This window comes from Struthio camelus, chromosome 3, assembly GCF_040807025.1.
Source record: "Struthio camelus isolate bStrCam1 chromosome 3, bStrCam1.hap1, whole genome shotgun sequence".
NCBI lineage: Eukaryota > Metazoa > Chordata > Aves > Struthioniformes > Struthionidae > Struthio > Struthio camelus.
The window spans coordinates 67338604-67361285 of record NC_090944.1 but is presented as its reverse complement, the minus strand read 5'-3'; the positions used below and the strand labels follow the sequence as shown (position 1 = coordinate 67361285).

Sequence of the window (22682 nt, the reverse complement as noted above, 5' to 3'; positions counted from 1 at the left end):
TTCAGAATGTGTAGGTGTATATAATGACAAAAGAGAAATGTGGAAGTTTGAGTAAACTAGATTTAGTTATTCCAGTTATGAAGAATAGTAAATGAATTAAATTGAAAAATATAATATATTCAAGCAATACATTTGAGGATCTTCCTCAAAATTAGAATCATTCTTCAACAGACTTGAAAAAGGTGTTTTTAACTGCTCCAAATTACTGCTAAAAGGAAATATTTTTTGTATCTCCTTCAACTATGCATGAAATATGCCCATTCTGAAACCTGTTTTTCACTCCGCCTGTCATTCTCATTTCCTGAAAATAGTGGAGTTATTGAAGCTCCATATATACCTCACCTATTAACCTTGTTTTCCATAGCTTTTGAGCTGCATATTAATTAGTTATCTGCCATGAGACTATCCAAATAAGAAACATACGTCTATCTCTATTTTCCTGTGCATAAAAAAAATGAAAAATGAGTTACTAGCCTGATTTGTGTAGATACCTAGCACACTGATGAGCAGAAGAGCTATCAGGACAAATGTTAGTATCTTTACACATTTGTAAAATTTATTTCCTGCAATCTTTTATTTTATAGCATCTGTGGAAACTCAAAAGTCAAAAGGTAGGTATCTTTATTTGTTTTTTATATTGAAATGGAAGAATGCTGATGCTAATTTTATAAATGAAAAAGCTTCTTGTGAAAAAATTCAAATAGGTATGACTTACTTAAAAGGACCTTTTAAATAAGAAAGGATCTCCCTTCTAGCAAAGGTCTCAAAGACCCTCTAAAGAGCAGATATCTTTTCCCTGAGGTGTTCATGAACTAATGGACTGTAATTCTCCAATTATATTAAGTTCAGTTAAGTCAATGTCAAGTCAAACCCCGTGACTAAATAGTTGTTTTCTTTACTGAGTATAGGGAGTTTTACAGGGAGGCTCAGTGAAACAACTTTTGCCTCCATTTCATATGAGAAATGCAGATGGGGGAAGGTAAAAAATACAGGAGCACCACAGCTTTCTCCACTGTTTCCTCCGACTGATGAGAAACCCCAAGGACTTAGGTTCAAGCTGAGCAAATACTTAACTCTTCACATCACTGTCCGACTTTTACATAAATACATTGTAAGATATTGCCTCCAAATTGTCTTCATGCACATTATAGAGGGCAGTTGTATCCTAGATACAAATGGAAAATAGGATTGCCTGCTACTAACAGCAAAAGCACTTCACTTTCGGTCCATATTTATTCATACTGAAGATCATCTTGTTTTACAGCCATTCTCATTGCAACAAATGAGACTGCTTGCATCAAGTGCTGAAACCTGTGAATCACGGTTTCCAAAGCCGTCTACCACAAGAGAGAAATGAAAATCTCCAGTTTTTGATACTTTACTGTCAGTCATCCATCCTCTTTTAGTTTACATTTCACCTTTGAAACCTTACTCACATTAACTAGTAAATACTGACACAAGTAGTTAAACTAAATAGAAAGGCAGTACAGTGATATTCTGCAGTATGAGAAAGAGTTGCAGAATCACTCCCTTGGTGATTAGCGTGAGGAAATCAAAGCTGATATAGTATTCTCATTATTGGATGTTTTTAAGTTCCCTGTTTCATGGGCTAGATTCATAAAATTATGATTGCTCTGTAGCTAACTGTATTAAGCAAAACCGAAACCAGACTAATTTAGACATTTGTTCTCCTTATACTCCCAGCAGGCAAAACGCAGAAACCAAAGGAAAAAAGTACGTTAACTTAAGCTTTTGCATTTTTAGCAAATTCTAGACAGCAAAAGTTGGAAATAAATGTAGTTTTGCTGCTATGCATGACTAAATACAGCTTTTCTTTCTTATTTGAAGCTGCTTAGCAAATCTCTCTGATATGTAATCATTTCTTCTGTAATGCTGCACTATGCATTTGATTTCAACATCCCAACACCTCTGAATCTATTTCTGCCATACCTATAGTCATCAGGGTTTGAAAAATAGTGAAACGTTTGCTTCTTGCCTCTTTAAGACATGAGGTTTTCTTTAGCCACTTCTGAGAAGTGTTGTCATACACCTCTTACAAATATTATCCCCATTTATTATAGCTCTTCTTTTATTACGATTTTCTTCTTTAGGTTATTTGAAAAGTTTGTGCCGAGGAGTAGCAGATTTTCTGAATTAATAGACCCTTTGCCTGTGTACATTGTTGCTGTGAATAGCCCCAAAATCTGCTGAATATTGTTTCATATTTAGACAAGAAGCAAATGTTTGTACATGCAATTTATCTGCACTATGTCTCGAGCATTTTGCAGGATTTAAAAAAAAAAAGTACCTTATGAGTCACTGAATTAAAGGGCAATTGAAAAAAAAAAGTTTACAGGAAATTCATAGCTCACTAAAGGGAAATAGAAATCATTAGTTCCTATTATATCAAACAATAATCATTCTGTTATTTCTGCTATGAAAAGAGCAGCCTCAAAGCTGAGAAGCTTGTTCTGAATCATAACAATTTTAGTATAGAATCAGCCTAATATTGATCCTGAAATTCTTCTCACGTATTTAAGTAAATTACAACTTTGTTTTAATCAGTCACCGATCCACATTGAATAGAAACAGCTGATGTTGTCACTGGAATAATTGTTAATTTCTGCAAAAAAACTTATTAAAAAGATATCTATATTTAACTGCATGCTGCTAATTTTGAAACTCAGACAAAGTATGTTCTACAAGAGAAAACTGATATTTCTTGTAAATTGTTGCAACTCTTCCCTTTGCCTCTAAATAAGAATCACAAAGGAATACCATCATTTTCTTCTAAATATAATTTTTTGCAATGCTGGACAAATTCTAGTAGTCTTGATTAGGTCTGAAAAAGAACCTTGCTTTTTAATCTGTATTTGTTCATCCTTTTACTGCTGCTCTTTACTTTCTTATGTCCCATTTTCCTGCTATTAATCCCATTAGACTTAGCAGCTCTCTGGGTGCAGTTTGACTTCCAACACTTAGTAGCTGTTGGCAGCTCTTAAAATTTGTTACATATGTTCATCAAAAGCAAATAGTGCTGATGTGAAAACAAGGGAGGTTTTTGATGTAATCCTCTTCTTTGGTAATTAAAAAAATTAATCTTCTATCATGAAAGGAACTCTGGGCCATTCCTGTAGCTTGTACTTCTGTTGAACTATCAAGCTCATAGGAACTTTTGTCTCAGTGTCTCACATATGATTTCATAAATTCTTTCTAGCAGAATTTTTTTTCTATATAATTGAAAAATTCTTAAATTATTATATGCACTTCATATAATCACTTCATGATTTCATAATATTAGTGATGTCATTACAAGCAAATCCTGTCTATGACCTCAGGTTTCGTATGTGGCAAATAGGAGAAGTGTTAGTTGTCTCCAGTCAGAGAGCTTTCTTTTAGTTTTCCTTCACACTGAGCACACATCTCAAAATAGCTTTAAAATCAGTGACATTTTGGAATGTATATTTCTGGTAGGGATGCTAGTTATGCAAGCTGCCTCTTAGGGGATAAAGATATTTTGACAAAGTTGATTTGTAGCCTACAACTATTAAAGATGCAGAAATACTTGATTGAAAAAAATTGCTCTCCTGGCTACTTTTGGCACAAAACAACATCTGTTAAGTTCTTTCTCATTTGTTTTCCAAAGAGCTTATGATGGAGTCAGAGGAACAATTATTTCGGAAAGCATGTGTTTGATCTACATTATGCCTGGTTATGAAGAATTTTGCTGAAAAAAGTGACAGAATATAATAGAAAAATATAAAAGCAGTCCAAGCTCTATCTACTTCACTCATATTTTAACTATAATTTACTGAAAATACGCATCTCTGGCAAATGTCTGCTTTTGCCTTTGTGTACATTCATTTTATTTTTTCCTGTTTCATGTAGTTTTTTTGTTTTGTTTTATTCCCCTACCCTCTTCTGCTGTGGAGAAAAATATTGTATCGAGATTACTTAAATCATGCTGATAAAGAACTACCTTTTTCATTTAGACAACACCTACAATGGGAGACATTCTTATGCAAAGAGGCCACCTTTCAGGCTATCACCTATATGAAGTGGCAATAATTTTGAAAATGCTTAGTGAAAGGGATGAAATCTTGAGTTCCTCAGAAAACTGGACCCTTTTCTAATAAAAAAAAAAAAAAAGAAAGAAAGAGAAAGAAAGAAAGAAAAAAAAAAAAACTTTGCTTGGAGCCTTATTCCAAGCATTGACTCTATGTATCTAGACTTTATATTTATATAGATTCTTAAAGTGCCATCTATATCTTGCTGGTAAAAGGTCTCTCGGCATCAGCCCAGGAGCTCACACTTTCCATCTCAAAAACTTACTGATGAATAATGCAATGTCCTACTTGCCCTTCCACATACCAGTCTGCCAGGTCTAGATGATGTTACTTGGCAGTTCCCAAATGTTACTAAAGGTCTATTCTGTCTCAGGAAGTTCTCTAAAAAAATATTCACTCACAGATATGTTGTAGGAGTACTGAATGCATTGATAGCTAGAATAGTATCAGTAATGATAGCTGTTATTTTTAAATAGTGGCCTCAAGGATGGCTCATTTCTTCCTCACGAGATCCACTTATCGTCTACCACTGCCACGTGATTACGATGGCTGTACATACATGTGATCTCAAAAAAATTTACTGCTCTTCTAGCTTGCTGTCCAGTATTCTGAAAATATTTTGGGTGTTCATTCCATCAGTATTCCGATTTTCAATAACTGAACAAACTGAAATTGCTTTAATTTTGACTAAAAATGGTAAATGTGCTTTATAGAAAACAAGAATTCTTAAGAATTCTTTTTCCTGTTATTATAGATGCTTTTAGAAGCTAAAAATACATTTTGGAATGCATATGGGACCTGGTTCCTGATGTCCTTTTTCATATATTTTCTTTTTCTTTTTCATATTAAAATAAGTCTATTCTTCAAGATGTTGATCATTTGAGCTAGATTTTTTAAAGTACTGTGATACTGGTTTGCTCACACTGGCAGGTCTCAATGACCAAATTCACCTAGGCATGCAGGTCTTTAGTATATTTTTGATATAAGTGACTTTGTCGACCTGGGTCTGAGTAATATGGACATTAATAGTTGAAATCTAGAATAAGAAATTTTGGAACTTAGCTCCTCTTTTACTTTCTGTATTTTCAGTGACACCAACACAAAGTTAGGTACCTAAATAGAAATGTAGCATTTATAATTTTCTCTGTGTATCCTGTCAGTCATCCTTTCAATCTAGACTTGACTTTGCTGAAGGTTACCTTCAGCAAAACAAGGTACCTGAGGTAAACTGAAGTGCAGAAGTGCAATACTTTACCGTCTTCATGGAAACTGCTCACCTTGTGGTATCCTGGGATAAACAAGAGCAAGTTGCAGGGGAGTGGTTGACAGAAGTGAGTTTGTACAGCCTACTCAACACTAAGCAGTTTCATTGACTCTCAAAGCAAAAATCTTAACCTACTGTCATATTGTGATGTGCTGCATTGTGTTTCACACAACAGACATTATGTTGAAAACATATCCTTGTTTGACAAGTTGAAGTAACAAGCCGAGTAGATTCTGTGTGCTGATAACTCTGTAGTTGCAAAGACATTTCTTTACTCAAGATCAGTCATTTGAAGTGAAGTAATTTTACTGTCCAACTTACCTCCTGCTGCTTATGCTAATTACTTACTCTGTACACTTCTGCTAAACTAGGTAATGTCAGTGAAGCATATTTTATTAATACCACATTTTTTGTGTCTCAAACACTGCAAGGGAATACCTTTTTAAATTAAAAATAGCTATTCCCCTTTGACATAATAACTATAAAAGTTTGATTTTACAGAAGTGAAGCATTGGCAGTACCATTTACAGTTAAACAAATATGTTCACATATTTTCAAGACTATTGTCCCTCAATAATTTAATTAGATGAGGAAAAATATATGTTGTTCTAAATGCATTTAGTGATCCACAAAAAATCTTACATATTATCAAACCTGCTATATAAATTGTCAGAAATTATAAAAGATACCCCTACTTATGTAAGTTCTCTAAGAGAGCAAAATCTGAAGGGGTTCCTTTCCTGCACATCCTCTTCTTAGGTCGTTTAATTCCTAGTGCGGAGCCATGAACAAATTGTCTGTCTGTCCCTTGTCAGTCAGGATCTACAAATCAATTTAAGAAGTGGGTAAGCTAAAGCTTGTGAATAGTCATTTGGATGTATTGAGACATCCTGATTTGAGCAGTTATGTCTGCTTCTGTTTGTCGTCAGTTAAAGTCTAGCAGCCCTGCTGCATAAGTGATCTGAATTGCTCTTCTCTCTTCTGCTTAGAAAGTCATAGTTGACGCAAAGACTAAATTAGGTGTCTGTTATATGTAGTCTGGCTATGGTCTGTTACTTTCCATGAGACTAAATATGTGCTTAAGATTAAGAATACGTGGAAGTGCTTTGCTGTGTCGGGGGTGAAGAGTGGAGGTTTCTGCTGGTGTAAACAGGAATCCTCACTTGTGTGGGGAACCCTTGCGTGGCCGTACAAAGTGGAGACCTGTGTGTCCGGGTCTCTGCCTGCACAGATATATGACATGCACTGCAATTTAGCCTTAGTCGCTTTTGAGGTCAAGAAAAAAAATACTGTAATTCACTTATTGAAAGAAAAAAGGTTCCATATTTGCTTTACTTCTTTTCTTTTTAAGCTAGGTCAACAATATTTATTATGTGGTCATATATCAGGAAAAAAAACCCACTACCCTCATGGTTGCAAGACTTTGAGTTCATTTGCTTCAAAGTAACCTCTAAGCAAATAATTACTTTAAAAAGGCTTTGGCTGTTGGAGCAACACTTCTGACTAGAAATCTTATTTAAACTTTATCTTTGTTTTGCAGCAGCACCTGAAAAAAGGGAAGAAAAAACAATAAAGGCAGCAGAGCAAGGTAAAAAAGAAAATAAAGCATTTTGACACTATTTCTCTTCAAAAGGCAATGGCACAAACAGGAAAACCTTAGATGCAGACAGCTGGATGACAAGCTTTAAGCCCGTTGCTCTATTAGTATCTACCAGAGCTCTGCACTGTCTATTAGAGTAACAGAGAATTTCCTTCAGGAACCTGGCTTTGTCCCACTTCCACAAAACTACAGCCCCCACAAAAAGCTTAAAGTGAACAAACCACTCACTTGAGGTTCCTGTTCTGGCACTCTTATGTTCCACAAATCCTATGAGTTTTCCTATCTCTGTAGCCTAGACAGGACTCAGCCTTTACTTTTAGGTCTTGGAGAGTGAGTTGCAATGAGGCACAGCTGCCTGAACTCAGCAGAGCTGCCTTCCTTAACCCAGGTGAAACCTTAGCCCCATGAAGAGCCAAGCAGGTCCACTGCAGTATGCAAAAGCTTAAAGGGAAAATGGAGAGCAGAACTCATAGATGTTTGTAACAGAAGTGTTAGGATTAGTATGGATGAGGTGTGAATGGGAAAGTTTGAGTGTGGAAGCACCAGAAGAAGGTATAAGAATGGCATGTGTTGATGGCACACAGATCGAATCTGCATGCAGCTTCCCCAGCCACTCAGGGTGGAAAAATCAAGGGGCAGTCTACAACAGTGGGCAGTTTACACTGCTTGTAACAGGGGTTAAAATAAAAACTCAAGCTATTAAGAGATGATGACAAGAAGATAGAGAAGAGGTTTGGAATCTTAAGACATCTAGGTAAAGAAATGATGGAAGTGAATAAATCCTAGAGGTCAGACAAGGGAAGGGAAAGGGAAAAGGTCATATCACTTTCAGCTCCTAAAGTGTACAAAAAGACACAGGACACCAACATACAGTGGCAAAACTAAGAAATACCTAGCACATATGTTGGGGACCTGATAGCCAGCACTGCTTGTCCTCTTTGTCATTGCAAGGAGCCCTGGATAGACTGTCTGGGTACATGTTTCTTACCGCCTAAATTCTGGATAGACTGTTTGGATTTGCCCTTCTTGGTGCTTGTGAGTATGTGCATACGAGAGTGAGAAAGTGAGTGAGTGAAATTCCCCTTTTTCCTCTTAGCAGGTCTCACATTGAACATTGCCACATTGTTTGCATTCATATTTATTATTATATATTTCAACATTGTATCATGCATATTTGCTTTTCTTAAACTTAACAGCAGTCTCTACTTTTTTGGATAGCATAGCAAGGAGCAAAGTAGTGAAACACTGGCGTAAAAATTAAAGCTTGTCAACCCTGGCTTCCTTTCTGCGGTATGCATTCTGATCAGCTGTGTTTTACTACTAATTATCTACCATATTTACTCATATTTAAACATGCCAGTTAGAGCTCTGATCATGAATATGGTGTTTTCAGTCTTTCCATGCTTTATTTTTTCTAAACTCATAAGTAACATTTAGTATGAGGTATAATATGTTTGTATATATTATACACATATATTTTTACAGTGGTAGCTTTGGTCACTCGAGCTATCATCCCTTTCCTTTCTCTTGCTTCTCAGCTTCAGCTTTACTCTGCAGTACTCATGCCAGTGCAAGCACCCTGCAGCAGCTGTCAGTTGTTTGCTAGTTATCACAGACAATGTTAGAATTAGGAAGACCTTGCCCTAAATTTCAGGCTTAGTCAGTCTGGGTGTCTCTTATGTTGTGTCCCATTGCTGCACAAGCGCTCCCCAGTCACCTGCACTGCCTTCCTTCTATTTGGCCATCTCATACAGCAAAGAGGTGGTGTTTGCTGGAAGTTTTGTCTCTTTTACCAAATGCCACCATTAGATGGGACTTCATCTGCAAAATATTTTACCTGTGCTATAGAGAGCATGGGCTGTGCAGTATAAACCATATGGTTGGCACCGAGCTGTTTTTTAAACTGTTGGTTGTGACCCCAGTGGAATTGAAACAGGGACAAAGTGTTTCCAGTGACAGCAGCAGCAGCAGCTCTGTCTCCCCATGCCAGCAGCAATTTAGTTTCTGCAAGTCAAAAGAGCAACATGTAGTATCTATTTGCAGCAACCACTGCAGCCTCTTCCAGGCACTGGCAGCAGCTCAGCTCCTCTGGAGCAGAGACGTGAAGATAAACACTTTCAGAAAGTAAATATGACTGCTTCTCATCCCTGTGCCCTATACATACTGAGCTACTACTACCAGTCCATTCATCATATAAAGAAAAATGATTCAAATTCAGGACATTTTTTGAATATTTGCATATATTCATATTTCTCCTGGAACAGTAAAAAAGTAAGGTGACAGAAGCAGCTCTAACTGAACAGAAAACTGTACCTAATTCACTTATCCCTAACGTCTGAAATCTCTGGGGAAAAGTGAGAACTCATTTCCTTAATCAGAAAAGTACAAATGCACCAAGAAATTGCTTTTAAAATGAGAAGCATTTTTTGAGCCTTTAAGACTGAGAAATGACATCACTTTTTATGTTGTCTATCATACTCCAGAATACACGACAAAAAGAAGAGGGACTCTCAAATGGTCAAAATTAGAATTTGTGCTTTAAAAAAAGCATTATATATAGTGAGACCTGCAGCAATATTGGGAGTATTGGCAGCCCTCTTTGTTTAGCAATTGTGATATGGCTTCAAACTTAAAGATTTTATTGTTCAGTTACACAGTTGTGGTTTTGACTTCAAACGCCTACCTTCTAGAAACGTACTAAAAGGCTGTAGCAGCATTTATATTCACTGATCTCCTGTTAGTGATAAAACAAAGCTGTATGTAACATTTCAATCTGTTGGGAGCAGAGTGAGAAGGCAGGAAGCAGAGAACTGCCAGAAGTGTCTGGAGAATGGACAATGCTTTACCTCTTTACCCTATTTGTTCGAAGGACAGCATGAACAAGTGGTAGGACGTTGCCAGGGAGTTAGTGGCTGTTATTATAAGGCAGCTGTGAATTAATGCTTAAAATAAATGAGGAACAGCCAAGGAGATCTTCCTGTGACATCTGACATTACTAAAAAAGGAGGTAATTATCATTGGTTAAATCAGATTACGTGAGATTGGGTTTTTCAGTCACATGTCTGCAAGATGCCAGGTGGGAACCATGAACTCTTTTCACATACACTGTCAAGCACCGGTTGAGTCAAGCTATATTTAGGCACTTAGGAGCTGCATCTCTTTAAATACATTTTCATTAGCTGCTTTTTATTACAAATCATTTCCTATGTGAAGATGTATCCTAATATAATGAGGACAGGAATTTAAAACAAAGTTTTCTCTATTTTTCTTTTTCTCTTTCTTTTCCTTTCCTTTTCTCAGATAAAGCAAAGACGAAACAAGCAAGTAAGCTATACGTTCAGATGCTGCTTCTCCTTATAGCTGATAAAGCAATGTCAGATATGTAAAAGAAAAAACAATGTATATAAGCTACTGCTGTTTCTGAGATTTGTGCATTATGGTTACTTAGCTAGAAAGAATACCATAAAGCTATTAACAGTAATAACAAATAAGTAGAGAAATTAAAATGTATTTAAGGCAAAGGAGTTTGACCCCATTACTTTATAGTCTTCCTTGACAAGCGTAAAGATATGTACTAAAAATCTGTTTGTAAATGTTTGTATTTATTATTTCACACACAATATTCTTCTCCCCAAATCTGTTAGCCTCACTAGAGATCTCAGCTGTGTAGTCTGGTGTCAATATTAGCTTAACACTGAGAATCAATACTGAATAAGTAACAGAAGACTCTTGTCATAGTATTTGTGCAACAAGATGTCGTTTTACCATAATTAAAATAGACTTACAGTCCTCAGTAAGTTCAGTCCAGTGCTTATTTACAGCTTAAGTTCCCATTTTCAAGTTATCCCTGGGTCATTCTTTAAACCCTTCAGCACCATCTGTGTCACATGCCATGTCATCCTAAAAGTTAAATTTTCTCCTGGAGATGACACCAGTTTCTGCAACATCTTCCCAATGGTTTCCTGGTTTAAGGATTATTTGAAACTTCAAGCTTTGACAGTAATGATGTAAACTTTTAGTTCAGAATTTTTTAATTTTCTTTTTTCAAAAGATGTCATTGAGGTAAGGGCTTTTGAAGCAATCTGGGCGACTGTAGTCTTTATAATGGAGGTGCACACCACCTTGACGTTTTCACAGGCAGGCTCCTGAACGTAAAGGTTTTATATTGTGCAGTAGCTGATTTCTTATGCTAATGACATAATAGTGTATCGTTATCAATGTTACTTAGATTAATCACAAAACCGTATTTGAACTGGATTTCACAAAAACACTTAAAAGAAAGATCCTGTCTCTTCCAGTCTCCTCTCTTTTGCACAGAGTATAGCACAGAACACAGAATCCCTCTTGGAATCTTCTGTAATGTGAAAGGACAGGTTTTTCAGCCTTCTCATTGCATTTCATTTCTGTTAGCACTAATTTATGTCATTAATATTTAAATATCGCTTAATTGTTTCTTTTCTGCTTCTGAGAATGAGTGACTGAATCATAAACCGATGAGTATGAAATCTGAAAGTAGGAGCAGGATGGCAGAGGTTCTTCTAAAGCAGGTGCTTGAGACATGATGAGGGTGGAAGAAGAGATCTTTAATACAATAAAGTTATAAGAGTTGAAAGAATGTCCTTGTCCCATGGCATGTTGCTACTGAAGCTTGTAAATATTATTGATTTCATAATTAAATCAATAAAAGGCATTTAGTAGACTGAACTCCTTGTGAACTGAAGTTGTACATATTTTGTACAACTCTTCTAATCACCCTGCTTATCACCTTCTTACATTCTTTTAAAATATAGTTAGTCTGTAATATCATTGAGATGCTTCATTATCTCTTGAAATTTAAATTTGTAGTTTCACTCAGTTGTTGCTTCTGACTGTCACTTTATCACTGTGATTACTTCTTTACAGATCCTGGAAAAGAGAAAGAATTGAAGTCTCCAGCTGCCACAAAAGACAAAGGTAACACAGCAGAGCAAAATTGCATAAAACCCAAAGATATACGTACAAGGAGAAAAAGGCTTGCAATATTTTCGCCTTTCTGTTTTTAAACTATAGCTTAGGAATTTAAGAGTAAAATAATGTATTGCTAAATGTATGAGAAAGCTTAATTAGTATTACCTGAATGAGAATCACAAAGAGAGCTCTGGTAATGTGGAATATCTGTAGGAAAATTTAGAAGTCCAAACTCAGATTTTAGAATCACTTGTTAACATTTACTATCATACATTGCAAAGTGAAACAATTGTTGAGTGTTCTCCTTACACAGTACAGTTAAGCATCACAGCTAAGAATGTTCGTGGTTTCACTGTGTTCGCATGCTAAAAGAGATCAAAACCAATGCTTTGCACTGCACACTAAATTGGTATCATGGCTTAGTTAGAAACTACCAAAAATTCAATTAATCAGCCCAGAGATATTAGAGGTTAACCTTTTATCCCTCCAACCTGAAGATTAATAAATTACTTTTTACAGAGCACACTAAAGAAAAAGAAGAAAAGAATCCTACAGCTTTAAAAGAAAAAGGTAAGTATACGCAATAGACTATAGTACTGTTTTAAAACAACACAAAGCAGAATGAAGATATTCTTTTTAAAATAGCCCTTAGAGATCTTGTCTGTATGTATAAAATATGTTCTCAATATTTAGCTGGTTGAAATATTACACAGGGAAAAAAAAGGAATAACAAAAAAGACATAAGTGGAATATTGTGAGCCAGAATGTTCAGAAGCCACAAAATCAGTTAGATAAAGTCACTTTGAGTTACAGCCAAGAACCTTGTCTTCTGCACAATACAAAGTGTTAAGCAGAAGCCAATTATTAGCAAGGTTTGAACTGAATGCTTACCTAAACCTGTAGACATAAGATCAATAAAGTAAGGCAGTAGCATATAGCTGGGTAACATGCCTTCTGGGCTCTGTGAAAGCTCTAGTTAAAACCTCATAGGTTCATCCAGTCAATCATCTGAGACATGAAAGTTTGTCTGAATCTTTATATTCTTCCTTGGTTTTATCAACAATGTTTCCCCCTTCCCCCATTTGATCAGAGTAGACAGCTCTGCTGAGTGTCCTTTTGTCCACTGTTTTACAGGGTACTTTCTACCCATCTTATTGTTTCCTTCCTTCTAAGAGGTAGCTATATTTAAAAGGTGAAGTTATTTACTGGTAACTGTTATTTCAGATGTGCAACAGGATAAAAATATCTACCACAAACGTATATATGAACATATTTATTCTAAATTACAGTTACTGTGTATTGTTTAAAACAAAGAGCTAAACAAAGTTCAGTTGTAGCACCGTGGGAAAGGGAAAGAAAAAATGTAAAGTAAAAGAAGGAATGATTTAATCACTAGACATATTCTCAAACTCCTGGAAACCATGCTCACTCACATGCTCTTATTTAATTGGGCAACCATTAGTTAATCACCTCTTTATGCATAAATTAAAATTAAAATATAGTTAAATAATTACTCTGCAAACACTTTAGTTCTGCATTGTTTTTCTATGTGTGTTCTGCTCCTAATGTTCGCATGTCCCATTCACAGGAGATTAGTTAGTTGGACCAGAACTGTATATCAAAACCCTTCTGGGGTCTTGCAGTCCTCTCCACAGATTGCCTGTACTTCAAAAAAATGTAATTCTCTCATGTGGTTGTTCTGTAACATAGTAAGGGGTCTTCTGATCTACTTGGAGCAGAAATGCTTAGCCTGCTTCTCCTTTCAAAGGATTACTGGAAAAAAAAAGGGAGGACACCCAAAACTTTTTTCATCTTTGGCAAGAGTTACTTAGAATGGATGGAAAAAGGATTTTACAAGCCCTGACCATTCTTCTGTGCAATGTCCTTCTTCACTGCACAATTCACATGACTCTGCTTTTCGCTCCTGGGCTCGCTCACTCTCAAGAGGTCAGCAACTTCGATCACCAGGTTCTTAACAGTTACTTTTAACCTGGCAGAGGAGACTAAACCTTCTCCACCCAGGCTTCAGAAAGGGGTAGACAGGAATTTATGTTAAGCACTAAGCTCAGGCTTCCTTTATATCAGATTTCCTTCATTTTAAGAAAATAAGGCAAAAGTATCTATAAAAATTCCAGTGTTTTATTCGTGTAATACAAGGTCATATATGCCCAGGGCATTACTGCTACGAATAGCCAAGGTCTTGACCTACTGCTCAACGCCAAATATAGCAGTAAAGGTCCAACCGTCTCCTGAGTGGCTGCAGCAATGCTGATGTCCAGCCCTACCGAACCTATCCCCTTGGCTCCCGAGAGCACTCACTGATGCAGCCCTCACTGTTTCTCGTAATAGACATCAGACGTCACAGTTAAGTATCTGACAATGTGGGTGTTGATTAGCTATCTGCAAACAGCTAAATAGCTCTGTTCAAAATATATTGGCAGCAAAAGCCTATAGGAAGAACCTACCTAGCTGTATGGAATAAATCCTTAGAAATCTTGGTGCATTTCCAGGCTATGTACTTTGCCTACTGCTTTCTTGGTTATTCCACTATAAAAAAATATATTCAGCATGATAAACCTCTCAACTTACATACCACATTTACCCAAACTATAGTTTATAAATTAATCAAAACCTTAGTTTTGTGTCACTCTTTCCCCTGCCCATTACCAGTGCAAGGCTCCTCCGTGGGCCTCAGTAAAGCTTAATCAGGTTAATGGGGCCTTCTTCTCACTCTTAGCAACTTACTGTCTTACAATCTGCTTTTTAAAGTGTATCTTTTTTTGTCACTTAAAATATATCGCAGAACAGGGAAAAGTAAGGTTTTTAAAACTGCACACAAATCCTAATTATGAATCTAGGCAGTTTGTTACTATTCCTGTAAAACCAAATAAAGAAACTTTTTTACATGAAGTGTTAAAAACTTGTGATGACTAATCTTCCCCTGGCACCTTTTGCAGTAAAAGAAGCATCATCATACCTCATTCTGATTGAAGAATGGGCAAAGTTTGGTTGAATAAGCAAGGGAAATATTACCTGGACCAAAACACCTTATCATAAAATAGGCTATCTTTCTTGAACTATTGCATAGTGTTTTTATTTAAAGCAGAAACAGGAAAAATAAATGTCTGAATTTGGAGAGATCACTAGGACACTCTATAGATCATAACCTCACAATGTTACTGTATCTATTTTATGAGGTGAATAAATTATCTTCAGTCTTAGAATCTGGTTTTATTGACAGCAATTAAGGAGAACACAGGAAGAATATATATATATAACTCCTTCTATTGTCTTGTGATAAAGGGCATCTCAAGCCTGTTTCTGAATTTAAAGAGTTTTTTAGCTCTTTCTTGAGGTAAAGAAGCCCATTTACAATAATTAATGTAATAGCTGATTTTCCATTCACATGAGTATATTCAAATAATGGGAGGTCAAGGAAACTCTGAGGGACAATATGCCATGCAGTCTTTTTGATAGTTATCTTAGCCAGCTAGTCATAGTATAAACTCATTTATCCAGAGTCTCTAACTCTTAAAGCTCATAATAGACCATACATATCTCCTCACTGATTTTTTTTCCCAAGAAAGCCATTGAAATTGCACTATACTGAGTTGCTTAAGTGACAACACGTGTGCTGTACAGATAAACAACGTAAACTCACTCTGACTCTGCATTGCATGATTTGTTTTCCAAACGAGTATTCCTTTTTTCCTCGTTCGCTTTTTTTTTGTGTCTTGAGATATCTTTGTATTTTGTTCTTATGTCACTTACGTGTGGAGAATAGGTCTATTTATTTTTATGCCAAGGTGGTAGGGGAAATAATTCAGTAGTGTATATTTCTTTCTTGCCATATACATAATAGCACATTGTCATTGAACAAAACAAATGCGCTGATTTGCACTTGTGTTGCAATGCATCTGCTTCCTTTAAAGTAAAAGTAAAAGTAAAATGAAATAACAACTGGGTTATAGCATGTTTTCATCTTAACTTATAATGCACACTTTTTTCTTTAAAAGTAGAAAATTATGTTGTGACAATCACCTACATGGAAAGGAAATCACCCACAGATCTTAAACAGAAGGGACTGAAAATCAGTGACTTTTCAGTTAAGATTTCCCCCTCTTTCTGCCTCCTAATTTATTCTGCCATTTGCATGAAGACTAAATGTTCATCCTGAAGGGTTCACATGCTGCTGCAGACATTTCTTTCTATACCATCCTCTTGTCCTGCTCTGGCTTCACCTACAAAGTAGGATGCAGGATGAAAGCATGGAGATAAATGCCGTCATTTAGACAACTGCATTTTCTCTTTTGGGACCAGCAGGGAAGTGGTCAGTCAACAGCAAAAGTGTGCACAGCCTCCAGTGAGCCCCTCTTTAAATCCCTGAAGATGAAGGTTTGCTCTCTGGAAGAGAATTGGCATTGCCTGTCTCTGTAGCCTTGGCTCACAGAGAGGAGACATCGATGCATGGTGGAGAGCGTCCTGCATTAGTGCTCACGTCGTAAATTTTGAAGGTGCTGAACCTCCTTTAAGAGCTACAAAACATGGGAACTCACAGAGAGACCTGGTAGATGGGTGACAAAAAAACTTATGGGTCAAAGCCCTCAGCCCAAGGGGAAGGCATTGCCCTTGTGGTTGTAACAATGGCTGCTGAACCTCTGAGACCACAGACAGGCTAGGCAAAACGGCCAACGGGAAGCTGTTGCGTCTAGGCTTCCTATACAGTCAGCACAGGGGGCAGACAGAGGCTCCTTCAAAGAGATTCAGAGTCTTCATGCTAGAAGCTTGCCCTCAGTCCTCTGAAGGAGCCTACCTCTTGCTGTGGAGATTAGGCTTCTAATTTAAGTATCTGTCTCTCAGTGGTGTGACTTCTATGAAGGCTTCAGCCACATTGGAAGAGAAGTTATACTGTTACAAATCACACTAAAAGCCAGATGGATAAGTGGGATCACATGCTGGTACTATGGCAGCCAGAAGGATGTTCAGGTCTTCAATTTATTTTGGAAAGGATCCTTTCTTAGCTTAATATATTTTTACTGAATATTTGGAATTCTTTTATTTACTGTAAATAATATGAAGCTTTTTTAGACACTTAGGTGTATATCAGGCCAGATGGAATGTAACTGGGTCTGCTTATCACCCTGCAAGCTGTAATATTCTCTCACTCAAATCATAGACATTCATAAGGCTAAGAAATTATTTCCTCACTTCAGAAGAAATAATTCCATCCCAGCATTCACTGACACACACACTTAAGGCATCAATGGGCTATTGCTTCAGAAAGTGTCATGTATTAACTGTTTACACAGTGTAATGAATGTTTTCCCATACCTGCTGACCCAAAATGCATGGTCCCTAACGGACTAAGGCAAAGAACGGAGCTTCAGTACGTCAGAGAAAATAGAGGAATCTTTTCCAAACTTCATGAAATTTTGGATAAGGCCCTAAGAATCTCCAGTCCTATAGCAGTACTTGAGTTTACCCTTCCCCTATCTGGCTTCTTTCTGTGGAGGTGTCCATAGTTATACTGACCTATAATAACCAATGCTATTGCGTTTGAGAAAAAGTAGGGTGTTCCCAGATCAAGTAGAGAGGATGGAAAGAAATGTCAGAGCTACATCCATTTACATTCATGAATTTCATCTTGAGCTTAATAACTTATTGGTTTTTCTTTCAAGTTTAGAAGGAAGGTCCTATCTTCTAAGTCTCAAAAACTTAATTACCTCCCTACAGAGTCTCTGAAAGGAAAAAATCCCAATCCAGAGGGGGCGAAGGAGAAAGGTAAGTGAAGAAATTAAGAAATTCAGCAAGTGAATATCCGAATGACTATTCAATGACAGGAAAATATCTCAAGTGCAAGTAGACGATAATAGGAAATCAAATTCATTCTCTCTCCTGTTTATTTTATTTTATCCATGGCATTGTTTCTGACAACAAATTTAAGTGCTCTTAGGAGCTGTTACCAGTATGTCTTTGGGTCTAACTACATCTGGGTTTCTTTTTAGTGCATCCTGAGATAAATACTAAATACATTTTTATACCTTGTTTGGACATTTATCAGTCAAAAATGAGTTGTCTAAATCCCAGAGAGTCACCTTAGACTCCTTTTATAGCTCTGAGAGAGACACACATCCCAAGAGCTATTTAACTCACCTGTTCATTTCTTATATCTTCATCAGAACTGTGATTTCGAGCAGTACTGTAATGTCAAAGCAAATCATGTGAACATCCCATCGCTTTCCTTGCAGTAGTTGTGTGTGCAGAGTGGCTTCAATGTGCATGGACTAGATTCCTTTTGGAGGAAACTGAACCGGATCCACAAGTCCAAGCACACAACCAATGTGCTCCTACCCCTCAGAGAGACATAGTGGTCCGAAATAGTGATTACTGCTTTGCATAGCCTTGAACCACATGTTTAATGGGGACAGTCCTGCCAGGGAACCTGACTGAACATGATTGATGGTAAATTGCAAAGAGTGAATACTATGTAAATGTAGGCACAGTTGCTTCAACCTAATGAGCTACTCCTGCACCATATTATTTACTAAGGAAGTTATAACTACAGACACCTAGAAACTAATAAATAGAAGATTTGGAAAGCATTATTTTAGAAACATTAAAATGATACATCCTGATATTTACCACCAAAAAGATGTTTCAATATGTTTACTGGTTTGATATTTATTGGTATCCACATGAGTTGCTCATGCGAATTCTCCTTTCAGAGCTTTGAGTCTCAGTTGTACCTGACCTCATTCCCATAATAATAGGCAGGCGTAAGACTGGAGACATTACAGTACAGAAGAAACATATTTTGAGAGAAAAATATTTTGGGGGGAGGAAATGGTCTGGGTGTTTATTGTTAAGTGTATGTTTGAATTCTTTGATAAATTGGCACTGTATGCAAGGGAAGAATCAAGCTTTTGGCCTGATTTTGCACTTCACAATATTTACACATTCTTGTAAATCAATAAAGTAGAATGAATTGTCTCAATTAAGTATTAAAGGATCATTATACATTTTTAGTGCAATAAATTGAAACATTTGAAATTTGAAATATTTGTTAGCATATGACAGTTTAGCACATTGGAAATTTTGGAAATTCCATAGACTTTATCTGTAGTCCACAGTTAAGCCATATGTCTGACTGAGAATAAGACTGATTGAGGCTACTGACAGATTCAGGTTTTTCTAACTGAGAGAAGTCAATGGAATTTTTTCTTGATTTGTTGGCAAAGATGGAGGTATGCGTCTCTAATCTTTCCAGATCCTGGGGGCTGGCTTACTGGCAGTGCACACCAAAGAAGGCATGCATTGGTTGATAGTGCCTATTTGGAGAAAACGTTAATTGTTGCACTGTGACATATATTGAACACAAATACTAAGAACTATAGCACTTCCTACTTTTTGGTCCGGAACATCTCAAATATTTCAGGGAAACAAAAAAGGCTAGGAGAATTGTGCACGCTTCCTGAGCTATAAAGGCATGTCCTAGGTCCAATCTGTGGTAAAGTCCCAATTTTCTGGGAGCTGGGTATATTAAATCCAGATAATAGCTGGAGTGGGGCGGAATACTGAAAACAAATATCACAATGTGATAATGCACTTCAAGGTATCTCCAAAAGAGAAGAATTTATTATTCCTTGTGAAATCACTGCAGAAATGAAGCCAGGGCACTGTGTGAGGCTCAGAATTCTCCCTTTTCTCATTGCTGTCAGTCCCTCTGTTTCAGCCGAGCAGCCCATCGAAATCACATTTTTTCTTTATCTGTGTTTAGCCAACTTCAGTGTTTTATTTTGTCCTTGAGCTCTCACTCGTTATGTACAGGAAAGAATTAGAATTTCAATATTTTTCTCATCACTTTTAATAGTTTGGCATACACTGCAGAAGAATTAAAGATTAAATTATGTTCTTGGACTATTCATCTTGACATAAAATATATGAATGTAGATTCTTCATCTTGACATAAAATATATGAATACATATTCTGGAGGCTGAACACTGCTCTTATTTTATACCCATATTGTCTCTGATTTTAAAAGGCTATACATAGGCAGGAAGTGAAATCATGTTCGCAGGCAATATCCACATGCCCTTTATGGTATTAAAAGCATACAGTAACCAGTTCTTTTGTCACTCCTGAATGAAGAAAACTCCCACTTACCTTTATCAGAAGCCTCTGGCTTTCAGGTCCAGAATTCCTAATATTTTAATTGTATCAATGCGGATTAATTTTTTATTTGGGTTCAGCAAAAGAAAAATTCATTGATGCCAAGTGCTCTATAGAATTACTGTCCTCTTTTTAAATTATTATTCTTCATTCCCTACCTGAGACACAATTTAACAGCTTCCTCCAAATACAAAGAAACTAATGGTATATTAAAGTTTTATAATTTTGCATATCCAAGTCTAAAAGGATGAACGAATGGCCTCTTTGTTTGGTCCTGTTCCCTATTTCCATGCTGTTAAAGCCATTTAATTAACACATCCTTTTTCCATCTCTGTGTATCAAAATTGTCTGACTTACTTTCTTCTCATGTGTCATCTTATTTCTCTAACCCGACTTCTGATAAATGTTAAATGTTTCTTTCCAGAGCCTGGTAAAAGAAAAGATGTGAAGCCTCCGGCAGTTTTGAAGGAAAAGGGTAACGTCTCATCATAACATCATTAGGAAATAACCAGTTGTCCTCATGAGAGGGTCTGTTGGCACCTCGGTGCTGCTTCTACATACTTTGAATTACAGGTTTTTGGTGAAAAGGGACTAAACCTAATTTCTTCTTACTTAGCTGATCTGATACCTTGGAATGAGTAGCTTCTTATATGATTCAGAAATAATGAAATAATGATCTTTATTATGGCTTTCTTTAACTTTTTTCTGGCCTGGACAGCCAATGTTCCTGCTGATATGTTGGTCTATTCCTGACAGTGAATTAGCAACAGAGCCGTTACCTAAATTCAGATGACGGACCTAAAAGATAGGCTGCACATTAATGAGAGCACGGTTTGAACTGCAGTATCTTTTCAAGATAAATTAACAGAAATTATTTTCATTTTGCTTTCAAATCCTAAGCTGAACCTTTTATTGAAGTAAGCTGAAATTCAAATTCCTAACACTTTTCTCTTCTTTTGCACTTTTTTCTTTGTCTGATGTTAGGCATATTTGTTGTAGTACAGATGTGTATAGTGTAGTAGTAGACAGTAATATTAGTATTTTACTAACTTGCTGCTTCCATTTTTGTGTGTGATATTTTTTTCAGAGTCTTTAAAAGGAAAAGAAATGATGACTTCAACTTCCATAAAGGAAAAAGGTAATAAACCCAAGTTGAGCTGAGCCTTAGCTTAAGATTTAGTAGAGAAAATAGATCTATTGTTCAAGCATTCCCAAAGAAATTCTTGTTTATTCACTTTCTCATCCAAAAAATCCTTTAATGTCATACTTTGTTACAATGCTATTGGTTTTTTACTTGTGTAATATATGACAGATACATATGAGGTTATATAAGAAGTAACAACAGTAGTACTCCATAGCCGCCAAAGTTATCTTTGCCTATAAATTTTCCATTTCAGGGTATATTTCACTTTTCTTCTATAGTGCATTGTTTTACTGTTCTTTACCTTACATTGAAAATATCAATGCTAACTGTCAAATAAAGATCAATTGTAATATATAGTACATGACCTCTAAAAAATAGGTATTTTTAGACAATGATAAAATTGCAATTCTAATTAACCAAACACTTTCAAATTTACTTACTCATATCAACTTAATTCAGACAAGACTTAGATTTACTTTAACTCTATTTGCATATTGATTAAATACCACTTGCTTATTAAAAAGCAATCTCTTAGGTTAAATGTGTAAATAATTTAACATAGATAGATAAGAATATGTAATAACTTACTAACTAATAGCAATCATTTGAACCACAGGAACAGTACTCAGTCTTACAAATTTCCAATTGCTTTTGAAAAATACTTTGGCTAATTGAATAATATTATTTCGTATTTTACATATTCCCTAAGGATCATTAGAAATTCTGAGCAATATTTTCTCTAGCAAAGTTATGAAAGACCAAAATTTGGAAGTTTTTATTTTGCATAATACAGGTAGGAAGTATGTAGTAGAACAGGAGAAATCAGCTATTATTTTGCACAGTAATACCATTCTAAAGCAAAGTAAAGGTTTAAGTGTTATGAAGGGAACTAGAGCTTAAATATTTTAATACTCTTTAAAGCAGTCAAAGCAAGCGGACTTGGTCCAAGGCCAAAGATATAGAAAAATAAGGTTATTATTGTACCCTCTCTCTCAGTTTGCTTTAGTCAGCAGAGAGTTTTGAAGTGTGTTTTTTGTTTGATTTGTTGATTACTGGTTTTAATATAATGCAGCTTTTAGATTTTGAGCTTCAAGTGAGCAGGCCAATGCATTTCCTATTAAGTTCTTGCAATTGTGAAACACAGGTAGGTACATAAGGAGAAAAACACTGATTAGTCCTTTTAGTGTCTGATTATTGGCATTCCTATTGCATTTTCTATCTACTTTCTATCTTCTGCTCTCCACAAATATTTCAGGTCTCATATCTGAAGTGATGTTTATTTAAATTTAATAATAATAAAAGTGTAATCCTATTTATTACAAAAGATTTAAAAATAGAAATAAATAACACATATCTGTAAAATTTTTGTAGATTCACTGTTACAGAATTAGTTTAAGTGAACTATCAAACACCCATGCAACCTTACTAAAAAGCAAATATTCAAAATGAGTTAACTCAGCTTGACCAGCCAATACAACTAGTCAGTAACA

The 22682-nt window shown here is 36.0% G+C and overlaps 1 protein-coding gene across 1 annotated transcript in view; it reads left to right on the top strand.

Moving 5' to 3' along the window:
- Positions 1 to 22682, top strand: part of TRDN (triadin) — a 238734-nt gene that overhangs the window by 150234 nt on the left and 65818 nt on the right. The window contains exons 19-27 of the mRNA XM_068938174.1: positions 585 to 611; positions 1705 to 1734; positions 6872 to 6919; positions 10232 to 10255; positions 11834 to 11884; positions 12398 to 12448; positions 17612 to 17659; positions 20473 to 20523; positions 21136 to 21186. Of these exons, the coding sequence (XP_068794275.1) occupies positions 585 to 611; positions 1705 to 1734; positions 6872 to 6919; positions 10232 to 10255; positions 11834 to 11884; positions 12398 to 12448; positions 17612 to 17659; positions 20473 to 20523; positions 21136 to 21186 (381 nt within the window). The remainder of the gene's footprint in view (positions 1 to 584; positions 612 to 1704; positions 1735 to 6871; positions 6920 to 10231; positions 10256 to 11833; positions 11885 to 12397; positions 12449 to 17611; positions 17660 to 20472; positions 20524 to 21135; positions 21187 to 22682) is intronic.